This window comes from Dermacentor andersoni, chromosome 11 (genome assembly GCF_023375885.2).
Source record: "Dermacentor andersoni chromosome 11, qqDerAnde1_hic_scaffold, whole genome shotgun sequence".
In the NCBI taxonomy this organism is placed as follows: domain Eukaryota; kingdom Metazoa; phylum Arthropoda; class Arachnida; order Ixodida; family Ixodidae; genus Dermacentor; species Dermacentor andersoni.
The window spans coordinates 116,443,337-116,466,496 of NC_092824.1; the positions used below are offsets into that span (position 1 = coordinate 116,443,337).

The 23,160-nt window shown below is 47.5% G+C and overlaps 2 protein-coding genes across 3 annotated transcripts in view; one reads left to right on the plus strand and one right to left on the minus strand.

Annotated features, from left to right (window-relative positions):
* The window catches only part of LOC126539567 (m-AAA protease-interacting protein 1, mitochondrial-like), a 224,915-nt gene extending 222,224 nt beyond the window's left edge, over positions 1 to 2,691 (minus strand). The window contains exon 1 of one of the 2 annotated variants that reach the window (XM_055075464.2): positions 2,374 to 2,691. In XM_055075464.2, the coding sequence (XP_054931439.1) occupies positions 2,374 to 2,541 (168 nt within the window). In that variant the 5' untranslated portion in view covers positions 2,542 to 2,691. The remainder of the gene's footprint in view (positions 1 to 2,373) is intronic. The other variant, XM_055075465.2, reaches the window with a different exon arrangement.
* Positions 2,692 to 8,971: 6,280 nt separating this feature from the next.
* On the plus strand, positions 8,972 to 22,762 carry LOC126539633 (excitatory amino acid transporter 3-like). The gene is made up of 8 exons (XM_055075329.2): positions 8,972 to 9,274; positions 10,155 to 10,197; positions 10,281 to 10,329; positions 11,106 to 11,292; positions 14,534 to 14,789; positions 15,295 to 15,539; positions 20,196 to 20,330; positions 22,393 to 22,762. Exons 1-8 carry the CDS (start codon positions 8,985 to 8,987, stop codon positions 22,541 to 22,543), a joined length of 1,356 nt encoding a protein of 451 aa, XP_054931304.2. The 5' UTR covers positions 8,972 to 8,984; the 3' UTR covers positions 22,544 to 22,762.
* The last annotated feature ends 398 nt before the right edge of the window (positions 22,763 to 23,160 follow it).

The following is a 23,160-nucleotide window of genomic DNA, read 5'->3' on the forward strand; positions in this document are numbered from 1 at the left end:
GCCCCTTATGGAAATCCTTAACCAATCAGCCATGTGCTAGAATGCACACGCCGTGAGTATGCGCTGCCAGGAGCGGCACCTATGCGGACGCGCTTGGCAACTCTGCAGCTATGCGGAGTTGATAGTTCGAGTGCGCGTACACAAGCGGGCCTCGGCGTCACGGCGCGTTAGCTTATAACGACGCCGACTGGAAATGCATTGTGGCGCGGAACTTTCTGAACAGATTGTGCCGAACTGATGTCACCTGCTACGTCTGACATTATTATTATTGTTATTAATTCTAAGTTAGACTTATGCGAAGCTCTGCAGTTTCCGTAACGTTATTCAGCGCCACAGGACGTCTGAAATTCAGGTGTCTGAAAGCGCCCGATACCCTCCTGTGCAGGTCTTGGTCAAATGAAGTAACGTATGTACAGACACACTTCGAGCATTCCTTGAAGTGCATATACTAGAGCCTAGCAAAAAAAAAAAAGCGATAGAGACAAGTTTCGATACGCATATATGTGGTTCTCGTCGCAATATGAGCTGCAGAGATGCCTAAAATGTTCCCGGGAGTGAATCACAAATGTGTTCTCCAAGCAACATAGCATAAATCATAAATGTTGTCTCACACTAGAATAATGGCTGCATAGATTTCGGTGACAACCACGAATCAGAACAAAAAGACTATATATATAAGAAACGGTGCAAAAACATTCGCGCCATTATAGCGAACGGTAATTCTCATTTTCTGCACACTGTGCCAGTAATGCTCTACGAGGCTGTTCACATTGAATCCCCGCTGTCGCGGTGTTAATCGATCTAATCCAACAAGGCATTCCAAGGTCAGTTGTTCAGTGATAGGTAGTCTTTAGCACTCACGTAGACAGTGTCTGGCTCCTCTGTTAACGCAGGCTATTCGCAAAGAGAACGGTTACGACCTTTGACCCCGTCATTTAACTACATGGTCGGCGATCGAGTGTCTCAGCATCGACAGTCCACACCCGCTTTACGACGACGCATGATCGCCAGTTGAGCTACTGTAGTGCTCACGTTTTCTTACAAATCACCGCCAATGCTTCTACCGCCCACTAACTACCCGTTACTAATGGAGAGAACGTTCACATTTCGCTCGTCGCGAAGTGTCCTTTTCGAAGTGTCTTTCGCACGAAACAGTGAGGCTCTCTGCTTTCCTCCCAAAAGCGGGGGCACAGCAGAATCGGCTCACTCGCGACGCCGGCGGCTGAGCTCCAAGGTGGTGCTCGTGGCACCGCGCAGCGACTCGGCGCTCATCCCGGCGACGGCCCGGGGCGAGCGACACCGCGCGCGCAGCCACTCGTCCATGGAGCGGCTGCACGAGGCGTCGCACCAGGCGCTGGCCACGAGCGGCGCCGAGCGCTACCTCAACCTGTGGCTCTTCATCGGCGTCTCGTGCGGCGTCGTGGCGGGCCTGACCGTGCGACAAACGCTCGACGAGCCGCTCTCCAAGAGACAGGCGAGCTCCCGCCGCAGCACCGGGCGCGCGCACACGCGCGATTCCCATCTCACTATAGCCGTATATGCATGTATATGGTGCGAGAGCTGACTGGCCGATCGGTAATCACTGTAACGCGGCGGCCAAATGGGCAAGTATCAAACTGGTAAGCCAAACAAGAAAAGCAGGTGAACAAGAATGACGATATCGGCAGCAGAATTCAAATGAAAGGCGGAAAAAGAACGCCGATAACCCATGGCAAAAAGCCAGCTTTGTTCGTACAGCACAGATGCCGAATTTGAAGCGTGGCACAGACTTAAACCGCAAGAACTGATTTGCGTCGTCATACTCTTACAGGTGGGTGTCTGCTGCGAACACACTGTCAGAATGTCAATAAATACTGGGCATTACGTGCCAAAATCACGGTCTAATTATGAGGCACACCGTAACAGGGGACTCTGGATTAATTTTGACGATCTGGGTATGTTTTTAACGCGCGCTTAAATCTGAGTACTCCAGCGTTCTTTCGTCTTTCTTCTTTTTTTGCATTCCGGCTCATGGGAGCGCAGCCGCCGCGGCCGGGATCGAACCCGCGACCTCGATACAGGCCGCAAGTTCAATAACCACTAATAACCACGCCATGCTTGTGCTATCTTGGAGAGAGTACATTGCCTGGACTACACGCAAAGAACTAGTGCATTGATTCTTGCGATTTTCCTATCACTGAAGTAAGGAGTTACGCAGCGAATCACAACGGGAAACTGCAGAGCACTAGCCCAAAGTTCGCACCTGCGCCGGTAGCTAGCCATGCTGTGTAGTCAGCGCCGTTACCATGCTTATAAAATCGACGTCGCTTGCGAGTGATTTAACGAGACAGATAATCACGAATGTTCTAAACGAGACAAAGAAAGCTGACATACCTTCGGGTAACGAGGACGGCGACGGTCAACGTAGCATGAACGCAAGCCAGCCCTGTCTGGTAAGTGCGGGACACAATGCCGCCAAACAGACTTTGTGACGGGCACTCGATGGGCAGGCAACGCACTTCGCCGCAGGATTGCAGCACCAGTTGAATACAGCCAACGCATCACCGTGCCCGCTTAGACTGTTTCGAAAGCACCTAGTGGGCTCTCGTTTCGTTTCCATGGCGGTAAACTTAACTTGTAATGTGTATTACAAAAGCCGACGAATTACCGCATTAAATGGGGCATTTCTTCTGAAGTCACGCGGCAGTTGGTATCACGCGCACTCACTCGACCGCGGGGCGCCTTTCTTCGTTACAGGCGTGCTGCCACTCAGTGGCTTGGCTGCGATCTAATAATCAGCAGAGACATCTACGGTAGTACAGTCGTGCGCTTATCGTGAGTGTGCACTATGGCCCTTTCTTTCGCGCTGCTCTGTCATGCCTCGGAGCTTTATTCAGTCGGTGACGGCCAGACTCGGAGGAAGCTTGAGCTCGGGGCCAGCTTATTTTCTATATTCAAAAAGGTATAAAACGCAGCAATTTTTTTTTAGAGAACCGGTGGACCGATTTGAATTAAAATTGTTGAATTAGAGAGATAGATCAATTCTAGCAACTGTAGAAAGAAGACTGATAATTTAGGAGCTTATTTTCTTTTTACAAAGATTGCCAAAAATCAGTAAGGTACTAAACATATAAGCACGCAGTTAACAAATTCGTAACTCTTCCCTAAAAACGGATATCGCTGTTCTTCAAACTGAATCTGTTAGAACAACTCAGCTGACAAATGTGTAATACATGAATTTAATCTCTACGTGAAACTGTTAGCGTTTATGAGTGTTTCGAAAAAGTACTATCACAAATGAGTGGTATAATTCGGAGTGGTGTGTAATATATAAACTTTGTCACCTTTAGATTTATCATTAGGTGCAGTTCGCAAATTGTGACATGGTTCTTTATTGCTGAGTTGTAGCTGCGAACTTTTTGGGTGCGTAAGAACTTTACCCATGCCTTCTTCTGTTCTTTTTTTGCTTTCGTACACTCCTCTGCCGACCACGGGTTTAGTTCCTTCCGATGTTGTCCAGTATATTGAGGCATGGCTCTTTCGGCTATCGTGTTAATGGAATTAGTAAAAGTTTCATTAATCTCATCGACACCTAGGTCGGTTGAAAAATCTTCTTCAAGTTCAGAAATTTCTGTGAAAAGCAGCCAGTCTGCCACGAATTTCCAGCGATGCGACCTGCGGGTGATGATGGGTAAAGTTTACGACTGTTTGATTATGGCAGGTAGGTGGTCATTTGTGTATGGATTGTCCAACACTTCCTAGTTAACATCAATACACGGAGAAGGTGAACAGAAAGCCAAATCGACAGAGCTAAAATTACGTGATGTGGGTGAAAAATAAGCAGGTACTCCTGAGTGTAAAAAACAGATATTGTTATACAAAATAAAATCTGAGTTTTTCTCTTTGGTAAGTTTTCTCACTTCCCCAAAGATTACAATGGGCGTTGAAATCCCCTACGAGTGTAAAAGGGTCCGGTCGCAGATCAATCAGCTTTTCAAGTTCTTTCACATTTACGCTTTCGTCGGGTATTATGTACAAAGAACAGATTGTTATACTTTTAAAAGAGAGATTGGTGACGGCTACCGCTTCGAAAGGAGCATTCAGTTTAACTTCTCGGGTGGGATTGCACCTATCACGACAACGGCAACTCCTCCAGACTGTCGGCTGGTGTTTTCCTGGTCTTTTCGAAGGACGAAAAAACCTATAAAAAAATTCTCGTTTTGGGGACCTAGATTTGTTTCCTCTAAACTATAAGAATACTTGACAGAAATTGGTCCTTAAATACAAATTATAGGTGACACATGTTAATAACCGTAACCCTTAGGTTACCTGTCTGTTTTGGAGCGGTCACTGGTAGTTTGTCCCTCTTTGTACGCTCGAGAGGGCGCTGGTGTTTCGATGTCAATGACACCGGTGTTTTAGTGTCGACCTCCATTGCTCTCTCAAAAGCGCTGGAGGACCGAGAGATATACGCGGAGGCACGCGCCTCAGGCCTTGATGTTCGAGTTGTCTTAAGGCCCTGCGAGACCGTGGTCTCCGGAGCCGTTGGAAGCGATGGGGCAGCACTGGCTTCCAACATCAAGGGAGCGGGAGAAGCCACCGCAGGGCTACTGCCAGCAGAGCCTGTAGGCTCTCGCGGCCGTTGTGCCTGGCGGTCCTTCAGAGCGGGGTGATGCCCCACCAGCGACACGCAGCTGTCACGGGTGCGGTTTACGCTTCATCATTCCCTTCAAGGCAGCTCGCTTCAAGACAGCAACGTCGCCCCTCCTGACCGTCACGAAGAGGCCACTGATAGATGGCAGGGTCATCGTCGACAACTCCCAGGGGAAGCGTCGACGGCACGTTCAGTTTGCCACGTGGTCGCCTCGTATTTTGCCACGTTGGAGACAGGTTGAACCACGTTGGAGACACTAGCAGCACGTTAGAGACAGGAGCAGCACGTTGGAGACAGGAGCACCACGTTGGAGACAGGAGGACCACGTTAGAGACCAGTGTGGGGCGATAGAGGTGGTCAACGATTCGGCATTTGTGATTGGCCACTGAATTCCCTCAACGACGAAAAGAGGGCAGAAAAGGGCATAATAAGCGGATCCGGACGGCTGTGAAGGGAGAGAAGCTCGGACAGGAGAGCCACTCGGACATGCAAAGACGCTAGCATGTTCGATAGTTCGAACCGTGTTCTCAACTGAACCATGTACCTTTTTTTTAATATAATCCCTTTTTTTATTCTCATCAACATCGCTCGGAACCCTTCTTTCTCCCGGCACCTGGCACGGCACCATCCACGGAACCTTCGTTGGGCGCACGGACCCCCGATTTTCACTACGGTGGTAGGCAGCTGTGAGGTTGACCTCACGGAACTTGGGGCGTGCCAACTTCACAACAGGGTCTATATAGCACTGTACCCTGATGCGCCACATTGGCATAGCTGAGTTTAGGTAGGTGTGATACGCGTTTCCTAGTTTCACAGAATGATATTTTTTCTTCGACTGTGATTGCAATGACTTCCCGTTCCTTCTTCCAAACTGAACATCATAAGTAATCAGGGTGATCACCTTTGCAGTTTACGCAATGTGGAGGAGAATTAGAATTGTCGGATTCATGTTTGTTGGAGCTGCATTTTGCACATGATGTTTTGCCTGTGAAAGAGGGAGAAGCATGGCCAAACCTTTGACACTTAAAGGATCGTCTCGGGTTGGAAATATACAGCCTGACATTGACATTGACGTAGCCAGCCTCAAGAGAACTGGGCAATGCACTGGTGGCAAACGTGAGAATGACATGCTTAGCGGGAATTTCTTGATCCTTTCGTTGAAGGACGATTATTTGGACTTTTGTGACGCCTTGCACCTGGAAACCCTCAAGGAGTTCCTCATCAATCAAATTCGTGAAGTATTCCTCGCAGATCACGCCCCCGATCGTGTTTAACGAACGACGGGGTGAAATCGTGACTGCTACATCACCGATGCTGGCGACTTCTGGACGCTTTTAAACTTTCTCTTTCAGTTCTAGGAGTAGATCTCCACCGGACGTTATTGAAGCCTTGTAGGCTGGCCCGAGCTTTAGTACGAGGCTCTTTGCCACCAAAAATAGGGAAAGCTTCCTCGCAGAAGCGTGTTCTATGCTGTGTATAACGTGATACTTGACATATGTTGGGACATTACTTCGGAAAGTAAACTGAAATGTTGCTGCGGTGCGCCCTCGTTTCGAAGGCGATCTGGTAAAAGGGGAAAAGCTTCTCCCATAGAGTTTCTTGTATATTCAACGGCAGTGGTAGCCACTTACCCCCGAGCCTAACAGGGGGACGCTGCAGGTTTTTAGAAACCTGCAGACGCCACCTATGCACCACCAGTATAACCTCATATCCAGACCCAAGGCTGGATATAATACAGAGAGTTAACCCTTGCCGCCAGACAAGTTGGAAATAAATGGAAGAGAGAAGAAGAGAAGAAAGCATAAATGTGGGAGAGAAAGACGAAGATTGGAGAGGTATAGGAAAAGGCAACTGCCGATTTCCCCCGGGTGGGTCAGTCCGGAGTTGCTGTGTGCGTGAAGCTGAGACCAAAGGGGCGTGTTGCCTCCGTCGACGGGCCTTAAAGGTCTAAGCACTCAGCATCGGCTCATCCCCCAGGATCTCTTTCTCCACGCACACGGCGCACACGGTTAGACGCGGGAGGTTCCAACCCTCGTGTGCTCGGGTACGTGGCGTCGCAAGCCACCAAACGCCTGCTTCCGCAGACGCCCCTGCGGGGAAGTGCACGTTGAAGAAACTCAGGTGGTCAAAATTAAACCGTGGTCCTCCACTACGGCGTGCCCCATAATTAGATCGTGATTTTGGCCAAGTAGAAACAATTATTTTTTAATACGTAAGCATTCTAGGGCGCCTTCCCTCCGAAATGTCTGTAATGCGCGACCCGATGCGATTCATAGGTATACATGGGGTCCTATGGGGATATATGTGAGAATACCTTACGACTACGTATGACTACTGATATATATATATATATATATATATATATATATATGCAGCGATGTGTATAAGCACCTGCCTTTCTGCATTTTAGGAACATACTTATTTTATCGAATTGACCTCATGCTCTCACCTTAGCTTGTAATATTTGTTCTTTTGTATCCTGAAGCTGTAGGATCATTGCTCTTTTGCGTTTCGTTTTTGCATGTTATTTTTCTCCTTCATCCCTGATTAATGAGGTTATTGTGTAATTGAAGACCCGTGGAAATGCTCAACTCAACCGTATTCCATCCTTTATGTAACACTCATGCAAAATGGCATTTGAAGAAATAAATTGACCAGACTTGGCCATACCTTTAACTTGGCCCCGTCGGCACTGCCACCTTGGAAACGTTAAACTGTGTGGAAGAGCTTTTCTTTTTCTGACGTTGAAACTGCGAACATGACTATATGGATACTTGCAAACTTAGTATGGCGCGTTGGCTGCGTTCTCGTAAACTTCCATTCTAATGGACCATTGAACCTTTTTTTAGGTTATTTATTTATCATATTTTACATGCAGGCTCAGGAGGTTGGAGCATAGTGTAAGCGGGGTATACACAGACGTAGGGATACAAAAAAGTACAAACTATGCAACTATATAAATTAAATATATGCATGCAACAGCAGCAATAACTAATACAACAAAACTGAAACAAGCACTCGCACAATATATATTCATTTATGAAATAAAGTAATAAAGTGACGCTGAGCACAATGAGGCTGTGTATCGCGGTTGGGCACGTTAGCAGTCACGTCGAGAAGATCAATCCACAGTGGCAATGCTCGTTGCAAAGCAGATCAGTTGAACGCGCATGTCGTATGCCAAAAATATGCATGTAGCTGTGCTGTTTACCCAGTCGTGCCAACGACATGCGTTTCGGTGCGTGCAAAGAAAATGGGCACGGTTGGAAGGAATGAACATACTTTTTTTCGGTACAACGATAATCTGCAACGCTACAGCCTAGACAGAAGAACTTACCCGCTACCTCACCCCAGCTTAACTAGGGAGGAGGCAGTAACCTTCCGGAAATTGCAAACCAGCAGCTACGTCCACGGTATCGTATTGCACCGAATCTCACATACTCAGCATTCATACTTCTGCACGTACTGTGATGTCCCAGACGTCCTATATCATAAGGTACGGGGATGTGGAGGAAAACATGGCAACGTAGACACACAAACACTAACCGAAGAGCAGTGGGAGGCCAAGATATCAGACCCGAACCCGAAAAGACTGTGCAGCCTGATCGAACGGGCACGGGAGGTGGCCATGGCCCGCGGCTACCTGGAATAAGGAGCCCGCCAACCTATATCGTGCAGGCTGCGCTTGCTCAGAATAAAAGTTTATTCTCTCTCTCTCAGTTTGTTTACGAGATAATACACAGGTATTGCCCACGAGGTAGGACAAAAGACAGTAGTTAGCCTCCTGACCGAGTTAGCCTCCTGACCTCCTGACGGCAACAGTAGTAACACACGCCATAGGTCAAGATTAACACTGGGTAACCAATAATGCCATAAATGTTAGCAAAATTAAAAATTAATTAAGCTTTATGCAAACACTAATTATTGAAACGCCATAAGCATAAGGGTATACCTCTTAAGGGAATAACTGACCCCAAAAAATCAATTGACGTGATGCAACATTGCTTGCAAAAGCATTACAGAAAATTAGAGAACATGACATTTGCACGTGAATTGTCAATGAAATACAATTTTGTTTTTAGAAGTTAGGAGCGATGCTATATGTGACTGCAGCAACATCAATCTATATGATAAGCAAGGATTGTATCTTTTGTTTTAAACGGCGGCACGTAGACGTTCTTGCCATCTCAATTATATAGAAGGCTAGTCATAACATAAAAGCATAATCTGATGGCCGATGTATTGTTTGCCACTATTTGTTCGAGGTCTGTATACCACAGACGTTTGTGTGTCGTTTGTTAAACTAGACAAGGAGGCAGATACTTTTCGTACTCGCCGTGGTGCGCAGCTGATGTACGTGGCGTTCCCGGGCGACATGCTGCTGCGAATGCTCCAGCTGTGCGTGATGCCGCTCATCACGTCCTCGATCGTGGCTGCCATCGGCGGCGTCGACCTCCGCCTGGCCGGTCGTCTGGGAAGGCGGGCCTTCATCTACTACATGGCGACCACGGTGATCGCCGAGATCGAGGGCTTGGCGCTTGTCTTTCTCATCCGGCCCGGCGTACACTCCAGCGTGGACTTAGCCAAGGCGCCGCCCAAGAGGATCTTCTACCTGGCCGACGCCATCATGGACATCGTCAGGTGCGTCCCACCGACCCCTCGCTGACTTCGAGCACTTCCCAAATAAGTTTACTGTCAGAGTGGAACTCTGGGGCAACTAGCCAATATGCTATATAGTGGGTCAATACGCATAGGCACTCTTGAAAGCGTGCTTACAGTACCGGCCCTACGATAAAACGCTTAGACATCGTATAAATCCAACTCCGGCACTGCTGCGTTTAGCATCATAGTTGAAATTGTTGACATATACGCAGACGCGGTACAGTCTTTGTTTTAAATTGTGCTCGAGGTAACGGGATGAAATACAAATGAACGATCGCGGAGCAAAAATGGTTGCTCGTAAATTTGGAAAATGAAACGTAAAAGTTAACTTCACAAAATTGTCTGAATCCACAAGCACGAATATTTACGCACAACCCATCGTTTTCATGCTAGCCTAACAATCACAGCGTTGGAGTTCCCTCTGATAATTTTTGTAGGAAACTCTATTATTCTGGACACTGTCGAATTCGGCCATGTTCTCAGATTCTACCTTCTCGGCGTTTTGGGCCAATCACAGAGATTGTAGCTGCCCTGTGAGCCAATCGAATGACAAGGTGGCAAATTTAACAACACGGCGGCATTTGACATTTTCAGAATAGCACAACATGGAAGTACTCTGATAGCACCAAAGCTTAAGCGATCGACAATTGAGTAAGACTACGGCAACCGCAAAGAAATGTGTTTTGTTTGTGAACAGTTTCATTTGCTGCACAGCCTCGGTTTTGTTTCGACTTCAGTCTTTAAATTGTGTTTCGATGAAAACGCCCCCGGCACCAGTAGCTGCCCTTTCCTGGCGAGTGCTGCTCACAGTGCGCAAAGTCATGCTGTGGCTGACGCATTTCGTTGCAACTTCGTGCAGGAACATGATTCCACCAAATATCATAGAAGCTGCCCTTTATTCCGTAAGTTTTCAAGTTATCTTTATGTTAACGCAGGCGCAAATGATAAAGGAAGACATTTGAAATCCTCAATTTCTCTTCCACAGTGGTCCACCAAGGCGATAATTCCAGTTCCGCCAGATGACAACTCGAGCAGTAAGTGCGCCTTGTCTTTGCAGCGACACCCCTGAATTGTTTGCACAGAATTAATGCCCTGTAGAGTGCTGTACAATGTGCTTCAGGAAACGGCAGCGCAAGAATAAATAATTTTTACGTCTAGCTCTTAAAACGTTACACGCAATAATAGCAGTGAGCTAACAGATTTTGGTGAGTAACCAATTGTGGTGAGTAGCAATGGCGGGGCGCTGCTGGAGGAAGTGATGATTGGAAGAGCGAGATGAAGCGGCTGGCAAAAAAAAAGGGGGGGAAGAGAAAGAGAGGGGGAAACTATTTAGATCACAGCTGGCATGATACATTTTAATTTTAATAGTAAAAATTAGGCGGTAGTGTTTATACGAAGTTTCCTAAGTGTGCTTGAATAAGTGAGTTCCCCGGCAGCCCGCAAGATAGAGGAAGGTCCATGAATTCGTACTTGAATTTACTGACAGTGAACCAGCTTGTCGCGTGCAATCGAGTTCAGTTTAAGAGCGCAATACCACCACTAGTAGAAGGAATTGATATTATCAATAGGTACAGACACTAAGAACGCAAAAAGGATAGCTTGTAGATTTTGTTGATTTGTATGTGTATTCGTTCGTTTTTTTTTATTATTTCATCCATTTATTCGGTTTATAAACGACTCCGCATACCACCAGGGCGACCAGCACTCGAGCGCGTCTGCGATGCTATCTTTAATAATTACGCTGCAAAAGCTGGCACCTCAACTTGTCGAAGGGGCGAGGGCACCGATCTGAGCAGCAGGCGTGCCGCAGACATCACCGAGGAGGAGCCGGAGTTCGTGGTGGAGCGCGCCCAGGGCACCAACGTGCTCGGCCTTCTGGTGTTCGCCGTCTTCGTGGGCGCCATCATCGCGTCCACCGGCGAGCGAAACCGGCCCATGCACGACCTGGTCGTCAGCATCACCGACATCATGATGAGCCTCATACGAATCATCATGTGGTCAGTGAGCGAAGCGTCGCGGAGTCCGCTTAGGCCCGACGCGTTTCGTTTGTTTTCACTCGGGCTACTGAGGTCTTCTTAGATTCGCGGTGGGCACAAGAAACGCATTCAGAGTTGCTCAGCTTCAGAACAACGCATTCTGAGCAACAGTGCGCAAACTTGAACCAGGCGGTTAACGAGGTCGCTAACGAACGCCTTCACCCGGCGTGATATTTCTTTTTAGAGCGCAGCTCTTTGGCGTCCGTTCCTGGGTTTCGCGTCGTCGTCGGCGTTGTCGTCGGCCTCGTAACCAGCTCCGCCCCCCTTTCATCCCCCCAGCGCTAGCAGCGACCGACTGATACCGCTGGATGCCGCTGACGCCGCTAGAGAGTCAAGATAACGTGACTGCATAGAACACCGTCGCCGCCATGCAGAAAGAGTAGGAAAGGGTCCCCCCCCCCCCACCCCCGTTCTTGTGTGGCGGATAGGGTGCTCTTCAGTTGCCGACGCGCCGGTTATTTCACGTAGGCCCCGGCACGTCGACGAATACGTGACCACCTTCCCACGGCTAGACCTGGTTCTTAGCGCTGCGGAAGCGAGGGTATCATATTGTTTGTGTCGGCATCGGCGGCGTTGTCCCTGAAACCAACTCCGCAGCTGGGGTTGACTCACTATCGGCGTCAGCGGCATCAGTCAGTCGCTGCTATCTCTTCCCTCCTCCCTTTATCGTGTTGTCCGCTTGCTGCGCGCGCTTCTGCCCCCATCGTTTGCCGCTGGGTGTACACGCCGCCCCCCTCCCCCCTCTTCCTGCGAGTCTCCGGTTGTCAAAGCGCCGGCTCGAACTTAATTCCTTTCTTCGCTCCTCCTCCAATGCAACCCCTGTGCGGTGGCAATCAGAGAGCCAGATCGGTGGCGGCGGATCTGTATATGTGCACCGCCCGAGCCGAAATTGCCGCTGCCGTTCGCCCTGCGCGGTGGCAATCAGAGAGCCAGATCGGTGGCGGCTTGACATAAAGCCAAACAGCCATTTCCTAACACTTATGCGGGAGAACATCCCGTTCCTCTCGCTCGTAACGCGTCCCACGGCTGTGACAACCTCGCGAGGCACTTGTATAGATCTCGTCTTTGAGAATCAAGCATTGGTGTACCAAGTCGAACATATATCAGTCTATTTCTCCGACCACAAAGCTTCCTTCATGACTGTCAAGAACTGTTAGTGGAGTCTTTGTTAAAGGAATACGTGTGAAAAATAAAAAAAAAATTCTGTGATAGCGCATACATGTGTTGCTCGATTTCTTTGCCTCAATCTATCGAAAAGGTGAAACAGCTTATTTGCTGCGCTCAAATTTCGCATTAGGAAGTAACGTAATCGTCGGTAATTTTTTGTGAACGCCGCCACCATTGCCTTGCTGTCATAACGAACACTGCACGGGGCTGCATTGCTTGCGCGGTTACATTTCGCGGATGAGGAAACACTGAACAGGAGGAGAATGCGTAAAAAAAAAACGAGCAATATAGACAGTAATACGGAAGTAACGTACATCGTAACAGAAAACGAGAAACGTCGCAGTATACAGAGCGTTGTGCATGAGCGTGAAGATTAAGGCAAATGCAAAACGGCTCGATTTTATTAAACGTAAAACGCCAACATAGCGAAATAAGAACGAGCAGCAACTTTTGTTTTCCTTCTGTTAATCATAAAATATTTGGTGTAAATTAAGGTAAACTTCATATTCCTTAAACAAATGAAATGTAAATTATGACAACACAAATTTACCGCCGGTAGAGGCCGAACCCGCAACCTGAGCACGACGTGCGCGTTGCTCTATCAATTTAGCTACGCCCACGGCCGTACTTCTGCCCACGTTCTCGAGTGTAATTATATAATGTAAAATTAACTAGCCCTAATGGGTGCCACATAATCAGATTGTGATTTGGCACGTAAAACCACAAAATCCTTAATTAGCCCTGCAACCGTACTCTTTGTCACTGCGGGTTCTATCGCCTCCTTCCTATGGTACCATAGAGTGGAGAAGCTACATATTTCTTCATGTAGTAGCTAGGAAAAGGGTCAAACATGCTGCTTTGAGCTGATTTTTGGCGCGCCCACGGTAGTATACTTGAATGACACGGCGGAACCGTGCGGTAATGCACCGAGTCAACTCGCCTGACACATGGCAAGAAGGGGGAGACAGGACCCGTGACGTTGAGACACCCCAAATTTTGGTTGAGCGCTCTATCCGTCCACTGCGTTTAAAGCGAGTTTTTTCTTGCTTAACCTCATGGCTTTGGCGTGGCTGCTATCTGCTGTCTGCTACTGAGTCATTATATATTTTTGAATTTACATAGGAAGTTCATATGTGTGTAGAATGCTCGTACAAACGGGCTTATAGAACCGTCCTATGCTGAGTGACAAAGTAGTGCGAGTACGCGCACCTCTGCTCTGCGTAATAAAAAAGAAAATCCTTGATAAAACCTGACCACGTATTGTTGGCTAATAGATATATCAAATCACACCGACGTTTTAACGGAATAACGCGTTATATTCAGCATATTCTTTAATTTATCCACTCGATATGTGCCACTGTATGCCTGCCCATTCGGCCAATCCTCCAGAATGCGTACGCGCCACTGTGGCACAAAAGATACACAATCTTTATATGTAGCTGGATGTGTGTTCGCACTTCTTTGTGCGTACACCTGTCATCACCATTATTCTCTCGACGAGCGTCATACATAGCCTTCATCCTCGTGACATCGCCGATATCGACGCAGTGACGTCACCATGGCGAAGGCGATGTTTGTCGAGAGAAGAACAACGTTGCCAGATCTATGCTGGTAGTCTGACGGTGCGAAAGACAGAGGTACAAGTTTTGACGATTGTCTTTCCCGTTTCATTGCGGCGTCCGCGGCCTGCAGTGGAAAGTGGCGCGTGCTACGCAGCGCGAGGCACGCGCCTATTCGGCAAGACAGGAGCCACGGTCAGGAAAGTCCGGGAAGGTTCGATAAGCAAGCTTCGCTTTGAAATTATAGGATTTGAAATATATAGGATGAAATTATAGAATAGGATTTAATGCGCACAGCTTAACTGAAGCTTCGCTTCGCATGGATTCCAATGAGCGCTTTGAAACTGCACAATTTTTTTTGCATTTTATTTTGGGCTTACGTTTCGGATAATATGGTAGCAATTACTTTGGCGTCCATCCTGACAGCACTTCACCTCAACGTTTACTCGCAAACCCCGCCATCGCCGCACGCGTAGGTACTGCCCGGCAGGTGTAGGATTCCTGATTGCACACCGCATTCTTGCCACGGGCGATCTGGGCCGCGTGCTGTCACAACTGGGCCTCTACGTGGTCACCGTGCTCACGGGGCTTGCCGTCCACTTGTTCGTCGTGCTGACCGCCGTGTACCTGCTGTTCGTGCGTCGAGGCCTCGGCTCCTTCGCCAGGGCCATGATCACCCCCGCCCTAATGGCCATCAGCACTTCCTCGAGGCACGCTCCCCGATTTCCTGCTGTAAAAGAAAACGCGTGAAAAGAAAATTTTACCTGTGCTCTTCTAGCGCGAAAAAGGGCAAATGATGCGCGCTATAGCCAACTATATACTGTAGTACCCCAGCTGGTAGTTGGTGGGAGCGCTTGCGTGCGGCGTCCATTTGTCCCCGTAAGTATACTACAAGCATGTCGCGCTTGTAAAACGTTGAGACAGAATGTCACCTTTCTTTCTGCGTCATCAAATAACGACCGGGTTTTTTGATGACTGAGTTTTTCTTTTTTTTTTATTCCCATCAATGAAATACTGAAAAGATATAAAAAGCCTGGCATCCGCGAACATAAAGGTTCTGAAAGATGAGTTCGAAGGCGAGCAAAGGGGTTGTCTGCAGACATGTCATAGCTCCCGGAGCCTAAAACAGAAACTCGCATTGCCGTATCTTGCATGTTTTCACGTCGCATCTTATACACGTCAATGCGAAGTATTTTCGACGCCGTTTGACCTCATCCGAACGGCACGTATATGACAGCGGCTGGAACACGCCACCTCCACTTGCCCCTCGTCCATAAAAATGCCCAGTTCGGCGACAATCCCCGTGACTATAGCGACGCTGGAGGACCGCGTTATGCTGGACCCGCGGGTGGTGCGCTTCATGGTGCCCGTCGGCGCCACGGTCAATATGGATGGCGCGGCACTATACGAGGCCGTGTCCGCCGTCTTCCTGGCACAGCTGCACGGCGTCGACATGGACATTGGCCGAGTACTGGCCGTCAGGTACGATCTCAGCGCGCGCAGAAATTGCCCACTCCTGCAGTGCAGTCATACGTAGTTAACGAATCCAGGCAGCCATTTCCGAGCTGCGAGTACAATTAATATTATGAGACGAACGGCGGGAAAGTGTGTTAACATCTGCCAATTACATTTCGACTTTTGCTGCTGTGGCTTTTGAGCTGCACTTGTTAAATAACGGACCGCGTTCTGATTAATGAGCAAGTACCAAAGTATACGAACAATCAGGGGAAGTCAGTGGATGGACTTCATGCAGTAACTACCACACAAACCAGCAGGCATTGCGGGAGTGAATTAAGCCAAGAAAAAAACATACGAGAAACCGTTTTAAATTCTAAGAAACAGTCGTATGTTTCAGTGAATTTTTCTGACGCAGTACGAAAGGAACCATCTTGAAATATAGCGCAACGGGACGGCACCACAGAAAGGAAGACGAACACAGGCGCATCTGTTGCGCCTGTGTTCGTCTTCCTTTCTGTGGTGCCGTCCCGTTGCGCTATACTTCAACATGGTTATCATGTCAAAATACCAACTAGCCCAGCGCTCAACTCGTTTAAAATGCGAAAGGAAATGGCGAAAATAACGACGCAGCCCAAGTCGCGGCCGAACTCGTACACGAGGCTTGCGCTGTGCTGCCAATTCACCTACGGCAGCTGTGTCCTGAATGGGTATTGGCAAAGATAGGATATAAAATTTGACGTCAGGAATATGGTTTGCTACGGCCATCTGTTCGTGTAGGCAGAGACGGCCAACCCAATTCCGTGCCGTGTGTGAACGGAATTGACAGCATAATTTTATGAATACGACGAACCTCGCAATCGCATAAGCTTTGTTGAAGCCGACAATAATGACTTCAAAAGTCTTTTTGCCCGCGAATACAATTCATGTCAGTGAGTAACGACTAGACGAGAGTGATTGCACACGTTCATGCTCACTTTAATTTTTTTTTTTTTTTTTGCTATATCCTACCTTCAAGTTTTCTTGTGTTGGACTCTACGGCGTACACTTTGTTTACATAGTACATATGTACCTTGTCTTTACCAGCAAACTAATAATGTTGCCGGTGTGTCACATGAGTGTACGAGCTTAGCATAACCAGCTCTTTAAACATCCCTGCGTCACTGCGTGCAACATGGAGCCTATCGACATTTCAACCAATAGTGTAGCGTTCTCAGAATGCTAGCGCCATTTGTCGAGGCGGTGTAAAGTTAAAGCAGACCACCTATGATGACCTCTTTAGAGTCGTTAAAAACGTGAATCCTCCCACATTATTGCTCACTGTAAACTTAGACATCACGCGGTGCATGTTACCAGCCCTGGAGATTAAACATTTGAAAAGAGCACATTTACTTATCAGCATCAGACGCGGCTTTCTTTGTCACTTCCCACGTCTGCCGAAAAAAACCAACAGGATTTCTTTCTCGCTCATAAATGCAGTAGTAATGGCAGTTTCTTGTTGCGTATACATCACCGATGCTGAATACGACCTATTAACGGAGTCGGAGCGATTTCCACGCCCGTAGAACGGTGCCGCCGGAAGCGAAAAGAGCGTTCGCAACAACGAGCACCTCTCAAGCGACGTCGCGCTTCGGCGTCGCAAAAGCGCGCATCTCTCCCTAGGGGGCGCAGAGGACGCCATCCCCACCGCCAGCCCTTTCCTCCAGCAAGCCCATTTTTGTTTCTCCGCCGGCGTCGCCTCGGGAGAACTACGCCTTCCGATGAGGAGCGAAGGCTCCACTTCAATGCACAAACATGGAACGTCGCTTTGCCGAGGATTATTATTTTTTTCCATTGTTTTTTCTGTTAAAGAATGTAATAGTAGAAAAGAAGCAGGGGAATGGCGCACTGCGCGAACAATCGCTGCCGCGCCTCTCACTCACTCACTCACCCCCCCCCCCGTTTTTTTTTTCGCGTTGTAAAAAGAACCGCATTGCTCCGCCGCCCGTGTTTTTGCGACGCCAGAAAAACGGACAAGAAACGACGACGGGTTCTGAGCACTAACCCAGCCGTGCAGCTCTCGGAAGTGCTTCCTCGCAGTGAACGCGTGAAAGCAAGCTTTCTATACCGGCAGCGGCAGTCGCAGCGGGACGCTTTTGCGCTTATATGCACACTGGCACCCGACGCAGGATCTCTGCATTCCAGCGGTGAAGTGCTGGCGAACGCGCGGTCGCCAAGAAATAAAACTCAGATAACAACTCTCGATTAACCTGATCCAGTTCTCGGAGGGTAATGGTTTGTTGCGAACTACGCCATTTTGCGAGCGCACGAGAGAGCTCACAAACGCGATCCAACTAAGCGTCCAAACTTTCGGGGAAATTTGCGGATAGCGCACAACACAAGACAATTCCAAAAATCCCCTTTAGAGAAAGAAAAAGAAGGAGAGAGAAAAATGTCCATGGTCGTTGCGTGCATTGCGTGCGGGCGTTTCTTATTAAAGTCACCAGAGAAAGCTGGCGCCGCGATAGTTCATCTGTCACAGAAACGAGGAGTAGTACACGGATTCTTCTCATCTTCTTGCGTGTACCTCCAAGCGTTCTTGCTATTTAATCTATTACGCTATATCTGCTTTATTGGCCTAAATTCCCAAGCAAACATATTTTTCTAAACCAAGAAAGTCAATAAGACTGCGCAGATGCTAATTTTAATTATCGCGAATTCTTTCCCTAGTAACTTAGTAAGCTGGAGTCAGTGTTTTTGCACCAAGAAAAAGCGCGATCATTCTCGCTGCATTTTCATTCTTTTTTTAACGTAATAAAATCATGGAAAATTCTCAATATTTCGACCAAAAAACTTCACAACTTCTTCGGTGCGCCCTCGTTTCTGAGGGCTATCAGAGAGTGGGGGAATGAACTTGCCATATGTAAAGGTGAATTCTTCGCCAGCAACGCCAGCCATCCACCATGGAGCCCAACGAGGGGACGATGCAGGACCTGGAAAGGATAGGTCCTGCAAACGCCAGCTATACGCCACTACTATAAACAAATATGGTACACCCAAGGTTGTCTACCCACACAAGGTTAACCCTTGCCGCCCGGAATTTCTGAAGTGATAAGGGAATAGAAGACAGGACAGATGAAAAGGCGAGAGAGGAAGATTGAAAAGGAGGACAGGAAAAGGCGACTGCCAGTTTCCTCCAGGTGGGTCAGCAGTACCGTCAATGTGAAGCAGAGGCCGAAGAGGTGTGTTGCCTCCTTGGTGGGCCTTAAAGATCCAAACACCCGGCATCTGCTCAACCCCCAGGATCCTCATTTCCACAGACACGGCTAAGCCGTGCGTGGCTACACGCGGGAGGGTCCAACCCTCATGTGCTCGGGTACGTGGTGTCGCAACACACCAAACGCCTGCTGACGCAGACGCCCCTGCGGGGTTTCGATATTAAACAGCCCTCATTAAAACCCTTCTCAGTTTTCTTAGATCTGCGTCAGTAAAGGTTAGGCTTAGTTATGTGTAGTAAAGTGTTACGTTTTTTTTTACTAATTGTCGTTTACTTGTTAGCGAGAAACAAAGGAGCGCAAAACAAAAACAGGCGCTAAAGCACGTATTCATTCATTCGGCAGTTCTTTAACATGGACCGAAAAATTGCAGATGCAAACTAGACGCTTGTTTGTCTTTCAAATGCTAGGTAAGGGACAATCTGGAAAGGCGTCGGATATTTCATTACTATGGTCCCCTCGGCATTCTGGATAAGCCTTCCTACGTGAGAGTGAATATGACAAGAAAGGTCATGTCTGTAACGTGCTTTTCATTTCGTCGGCCAAATAGTGGGGTGTACGTGCAAAACACCGAAAGCCCCGCTGCAGTGCAAATTTCGCGAAATTGTTTTAAAGGAGTTACAACTATGCAGTAATAACTATTAGTAATAATAACTCACTAATCTCTTTGCTTTCACGACAGTACAACTATACATTATGATGATCGCCAATTCGAAGACAATGCACTGACATCAATTGACTGTGTTTGTCACTTAATGTATTCCTCATATATGCAGCTACTTGCTAGCAGTTACGTTCAAAATTTCATTTACAGTGCGAGCTAACGTTCTTTGTTTTTTTATATGCGTCCATTGTGCAACTTTTGATCTTGGATTATGTGATATACGGCTTTCGGTATGATTCTGGAGCTATTACTACAGTTTAATGAACAGGTGAACGAACCAACGAATGTGCCAATCGATCAACCTGTATTAGAACGTAACTCTTCTATTGCTGCTTGCGTTTACGCGTGTATACTGTAGAACGCCGCTGCTTTTCTTTGGAAACGCAATTACATTAAGAACTTAAGATTTAGCTGCATGTTAAAAAAACACAGGTGGTATTCCGGACACCACACTACGGTTTGCCTCATAATCACTTCGTAGTTTTAGCACGTAAGACCCCAAAATTTAAACTACTTTTTTTAACATTAAGAACTTCGCGTTTTACTGCACACACCGTGAATGCACATTTCTGTTTAGTTTTTGTATCGAAGTAAACACTTTAGGTAGTGGGAATCAGCAGGAGAGAAATCAAGACTCTTCCTTTACACAACGTGTATAAAGGATCACAAGAAGGATCCTGTTAATGAGCTCAGAAATCTATTATCTAGGGGAACTATCATACATTCATTCTTGCATTCATTCATTAAACTACGAAATGCGCGCAGCGTGACTGCCACGGTGGCCAGCGTGGGTGCAGCGGGTATCCCAGGAGGGGGCCTGGTGACCATGGTGATTGTCCTGCAGGCCGTCGGGCTGCCAGCCGAGGACATCGGACTCATCGCCACTGTCGACTGGTTTCTGTGCGTGCAGCCCTTTTTCTTCCCTCTCTCCACGAGCAGGCTGCAACGATCGCTGTAACCCTCTCGCTCGTCAATCGCGCACAGTCATAAGACCGTGGTCTAAATCGAGTCAGGCTACTCCTGCCGTCAAACCGCAAAATGCACGAAATGTATTACATCTAATGTATCGCAAAGAGAGGACAACACCAATCGCTCATACAACAACGCAAACGAACAGTGAAGGCCTCGAATAAGCTAGCCTTTCACGGTTGTTCAATGAATTTAAGACAAGAAAATGTCACTAGTAGGACAAGAAAACGGCACAAGTATAATACTTACGACGCGTTACTGTTAGCCCAAAGGCCGATACAAGGTGGGGTATAATAATAAAATAATCTAAAAAGATCGTTACAGACACGAGCGCTACACAAACCAAACCAGAAAATGCAACACGCCTGCTTAAGTAATGCCAATTTTACACAAGAATATCCGCTGATATATGAAACGAGAATTGCAGTACAGGCTCCGAACACAAGCCACAACAGGAGTGCCACACATCAAATTTTCAACCTCATACACAGGAACTTGTCAACACCACGTAGAACCATTTCGAACCATGTCATAGTGTACACGCTGCCTACATAACTGCACAAGAAAACCAATAATGTTAAGTGTGGCTACATAGAAGAATAAAAAAACCAGTACCGATTTTTCAAACGTTTCTGGAGAATCAATTTCGGTTACGTCATGTGGTAGCGCATTCCAATCTTCCATCGTTTCTGAAGAGAGGGAGTACTTAAATGCGACAACCTTTGCAGGTATCGGCATATCTTGGTCCTCGTGGGTAGATCTAACGGATACTGAAATCCGTGGCACTCAGATTTATATATACCTTATACTGTTAAAATTGAAACAATTATGTTTCATTAAATAAATACATATTAGTCTAGTCACCTTTAGCCGCAGTGAAAGCTGGGGCAAATTTAGTTGAGTTAGCACTTGAGTCACTGAATCCGTATGCCTATATTTCGACATAACGAACCTTGCAGTACGCCTCTGCATTTTTCAGTTTTATTTACTTAGTTCTTTCTACAAAGGTCCAGTATTATGCTAGCATATTCCAACTCGGGACGTACCAATGTTAGATAGAAAGATGGGTGAGATGGAAAGGGTGCATACTTATTAATTCAGCGAGAAAACAATGAACGACACCGAGCTAGGACACAGGACGAGCGCTCGTCCTGTGGCCTTCTAACTCGGTGTCTTCCGTTGTTCCCTAGCTGAATTAATAACAATGCTGCATATATGCACTAAGTTTAACATATTGGGGAACAAGTTTAAGCTTACATCTTAGTGAACAAAGTATAACCTCTGCGGCGTTACATAAATTAGTGATGTCATTACATATAGTGATGTTTTTTTCTGTAATGCCTAACTACTGGAGGTCCTTGTGCGGTGGTCCTAACGTGGATGCTGCTCGAGAAAGTTGCGGACGGTGCGGTCAACAGGCTTAGGTTCTAACCAATCTCTCTCTCTCTCTCTCTCTCTCTCTCTCTCTACCTCTATCTTTACCTACAAGACCAGGGACGTGTGGTGCTACGAGCTTCCGTATTATAATTTTTCTCGTCTATGCGCACACAGCCTAGCACAGCAATAATTTTCCATTTTCTTTTTCTTGTGGTATTCAACAGCCGGCAGTACTGGAGCGTGGAAAGATGAGGCTTCGATTGAAACGACCCATTCACAGCGGTCACCTTAGGGGGGTGATAGCCCTTTGTATGCCAGGGTCCCTTTATGGAATGATAATGATCTTTGCTTCTAAGTAGGCGAAGAAGGTAGACTGCCGTAGCACGCCCGGAATCTCGAGTCTCAGATTTCGAGGTACGGGGTAACACTGCATGTTTACGACAGGCACTGTCGGAGTTGTTCCAAACGGTCCATTACGTGCATGCTTCGTTTGTTCAATCTCTTCTGTGTCTTGGTTAAGAGTGTGTGCTTGTGTTCGTGCGTGCGCATTTCGCACAAGTTGGTGCTGGATCGCAAACAGTGAGACTAACCTGGACGGCAATTTTCTTGGCTGCAGCGACCGCTTCCGAACGGTGGTGAACGTGATGGGCGACTGCGTGGGCGCTGCCGTGGTTCATCATTTGAGCCACGCCGACCTCAAAGTGACGGCGCACAGCGAGGACGAAGACGGCATGTCGCTCGCCATCCGCCCCAAGGCCTTCGTGTGACCCCGGCAGGCCGGGCCTCGACGTTCTCGCGAATCGGTTTCTGTCGCAGTGCTATTAAAATCTCGCATCCAACCGGAATTTGGCATTACGTTGTATAGTGCAGGTCGCAAGAGACTCGCGTTTGGTGCAACGAGAGGCCAGCAAAGTCTGGTAAGGACGCGAGCGTGCTCTTTAGGCCGCAGAGCAAACGATTCTAATTTTTAAACATTCAAGTAGAACCAGCCTTGGATTGATATTTTTGCGAGCAATCGCTTGCGCACACAGCTCAAGCACATCGGCTAAAACCAGTCAAGCGGTCGTTGTTGTGCCTGTGAAAGTTGGTGCTGTTGAACACACTTCTATCGGCGTGTGACCGAGCGAAATCTCGGGTGACGAGAAGCGTTCGAAAGTAGTAATTTGTTCAGAACACCTAGGTACTGTCTTGAAGGCTAAGACGTGGATCTCGCCAAGTAGTGTCGGGCAATTCGTTACCGGCACGAAATTCGTCGCCACATGATAAATGACAAAAATTAAATCGAACCATTTAATAAAGAATATTCAACGATATGCGCGAACTTGCTCACCAGCATGAAAATTTGAACGTTTGGCGAGTATGACAAGTCTTACGCACTGTCGGA

Coding starts and splice junctions, on each gene's coding strand:
- LOC126539633 (XM_055075329.2), top strand. CDS start 8,985: ATGTACGTGGCGTTCCCGGGCGACATGCTGCTGCGAATGCTCCAGCTG. Junction 10,198..10,280: donor TAGAAGCTGCCCTTTATTCC/GTAAGTTTTCAA, acceptor TCTCTTCCACAG/TGGTCCACCAAGGCGATAAT. Junction 15,540..20,195: donor GGCCGAGTACTGGCCGTCAG/GTACGATCTCAG, acceptor AAATGCGCGCAG/CGTGACTGCCACGGTGGCCA.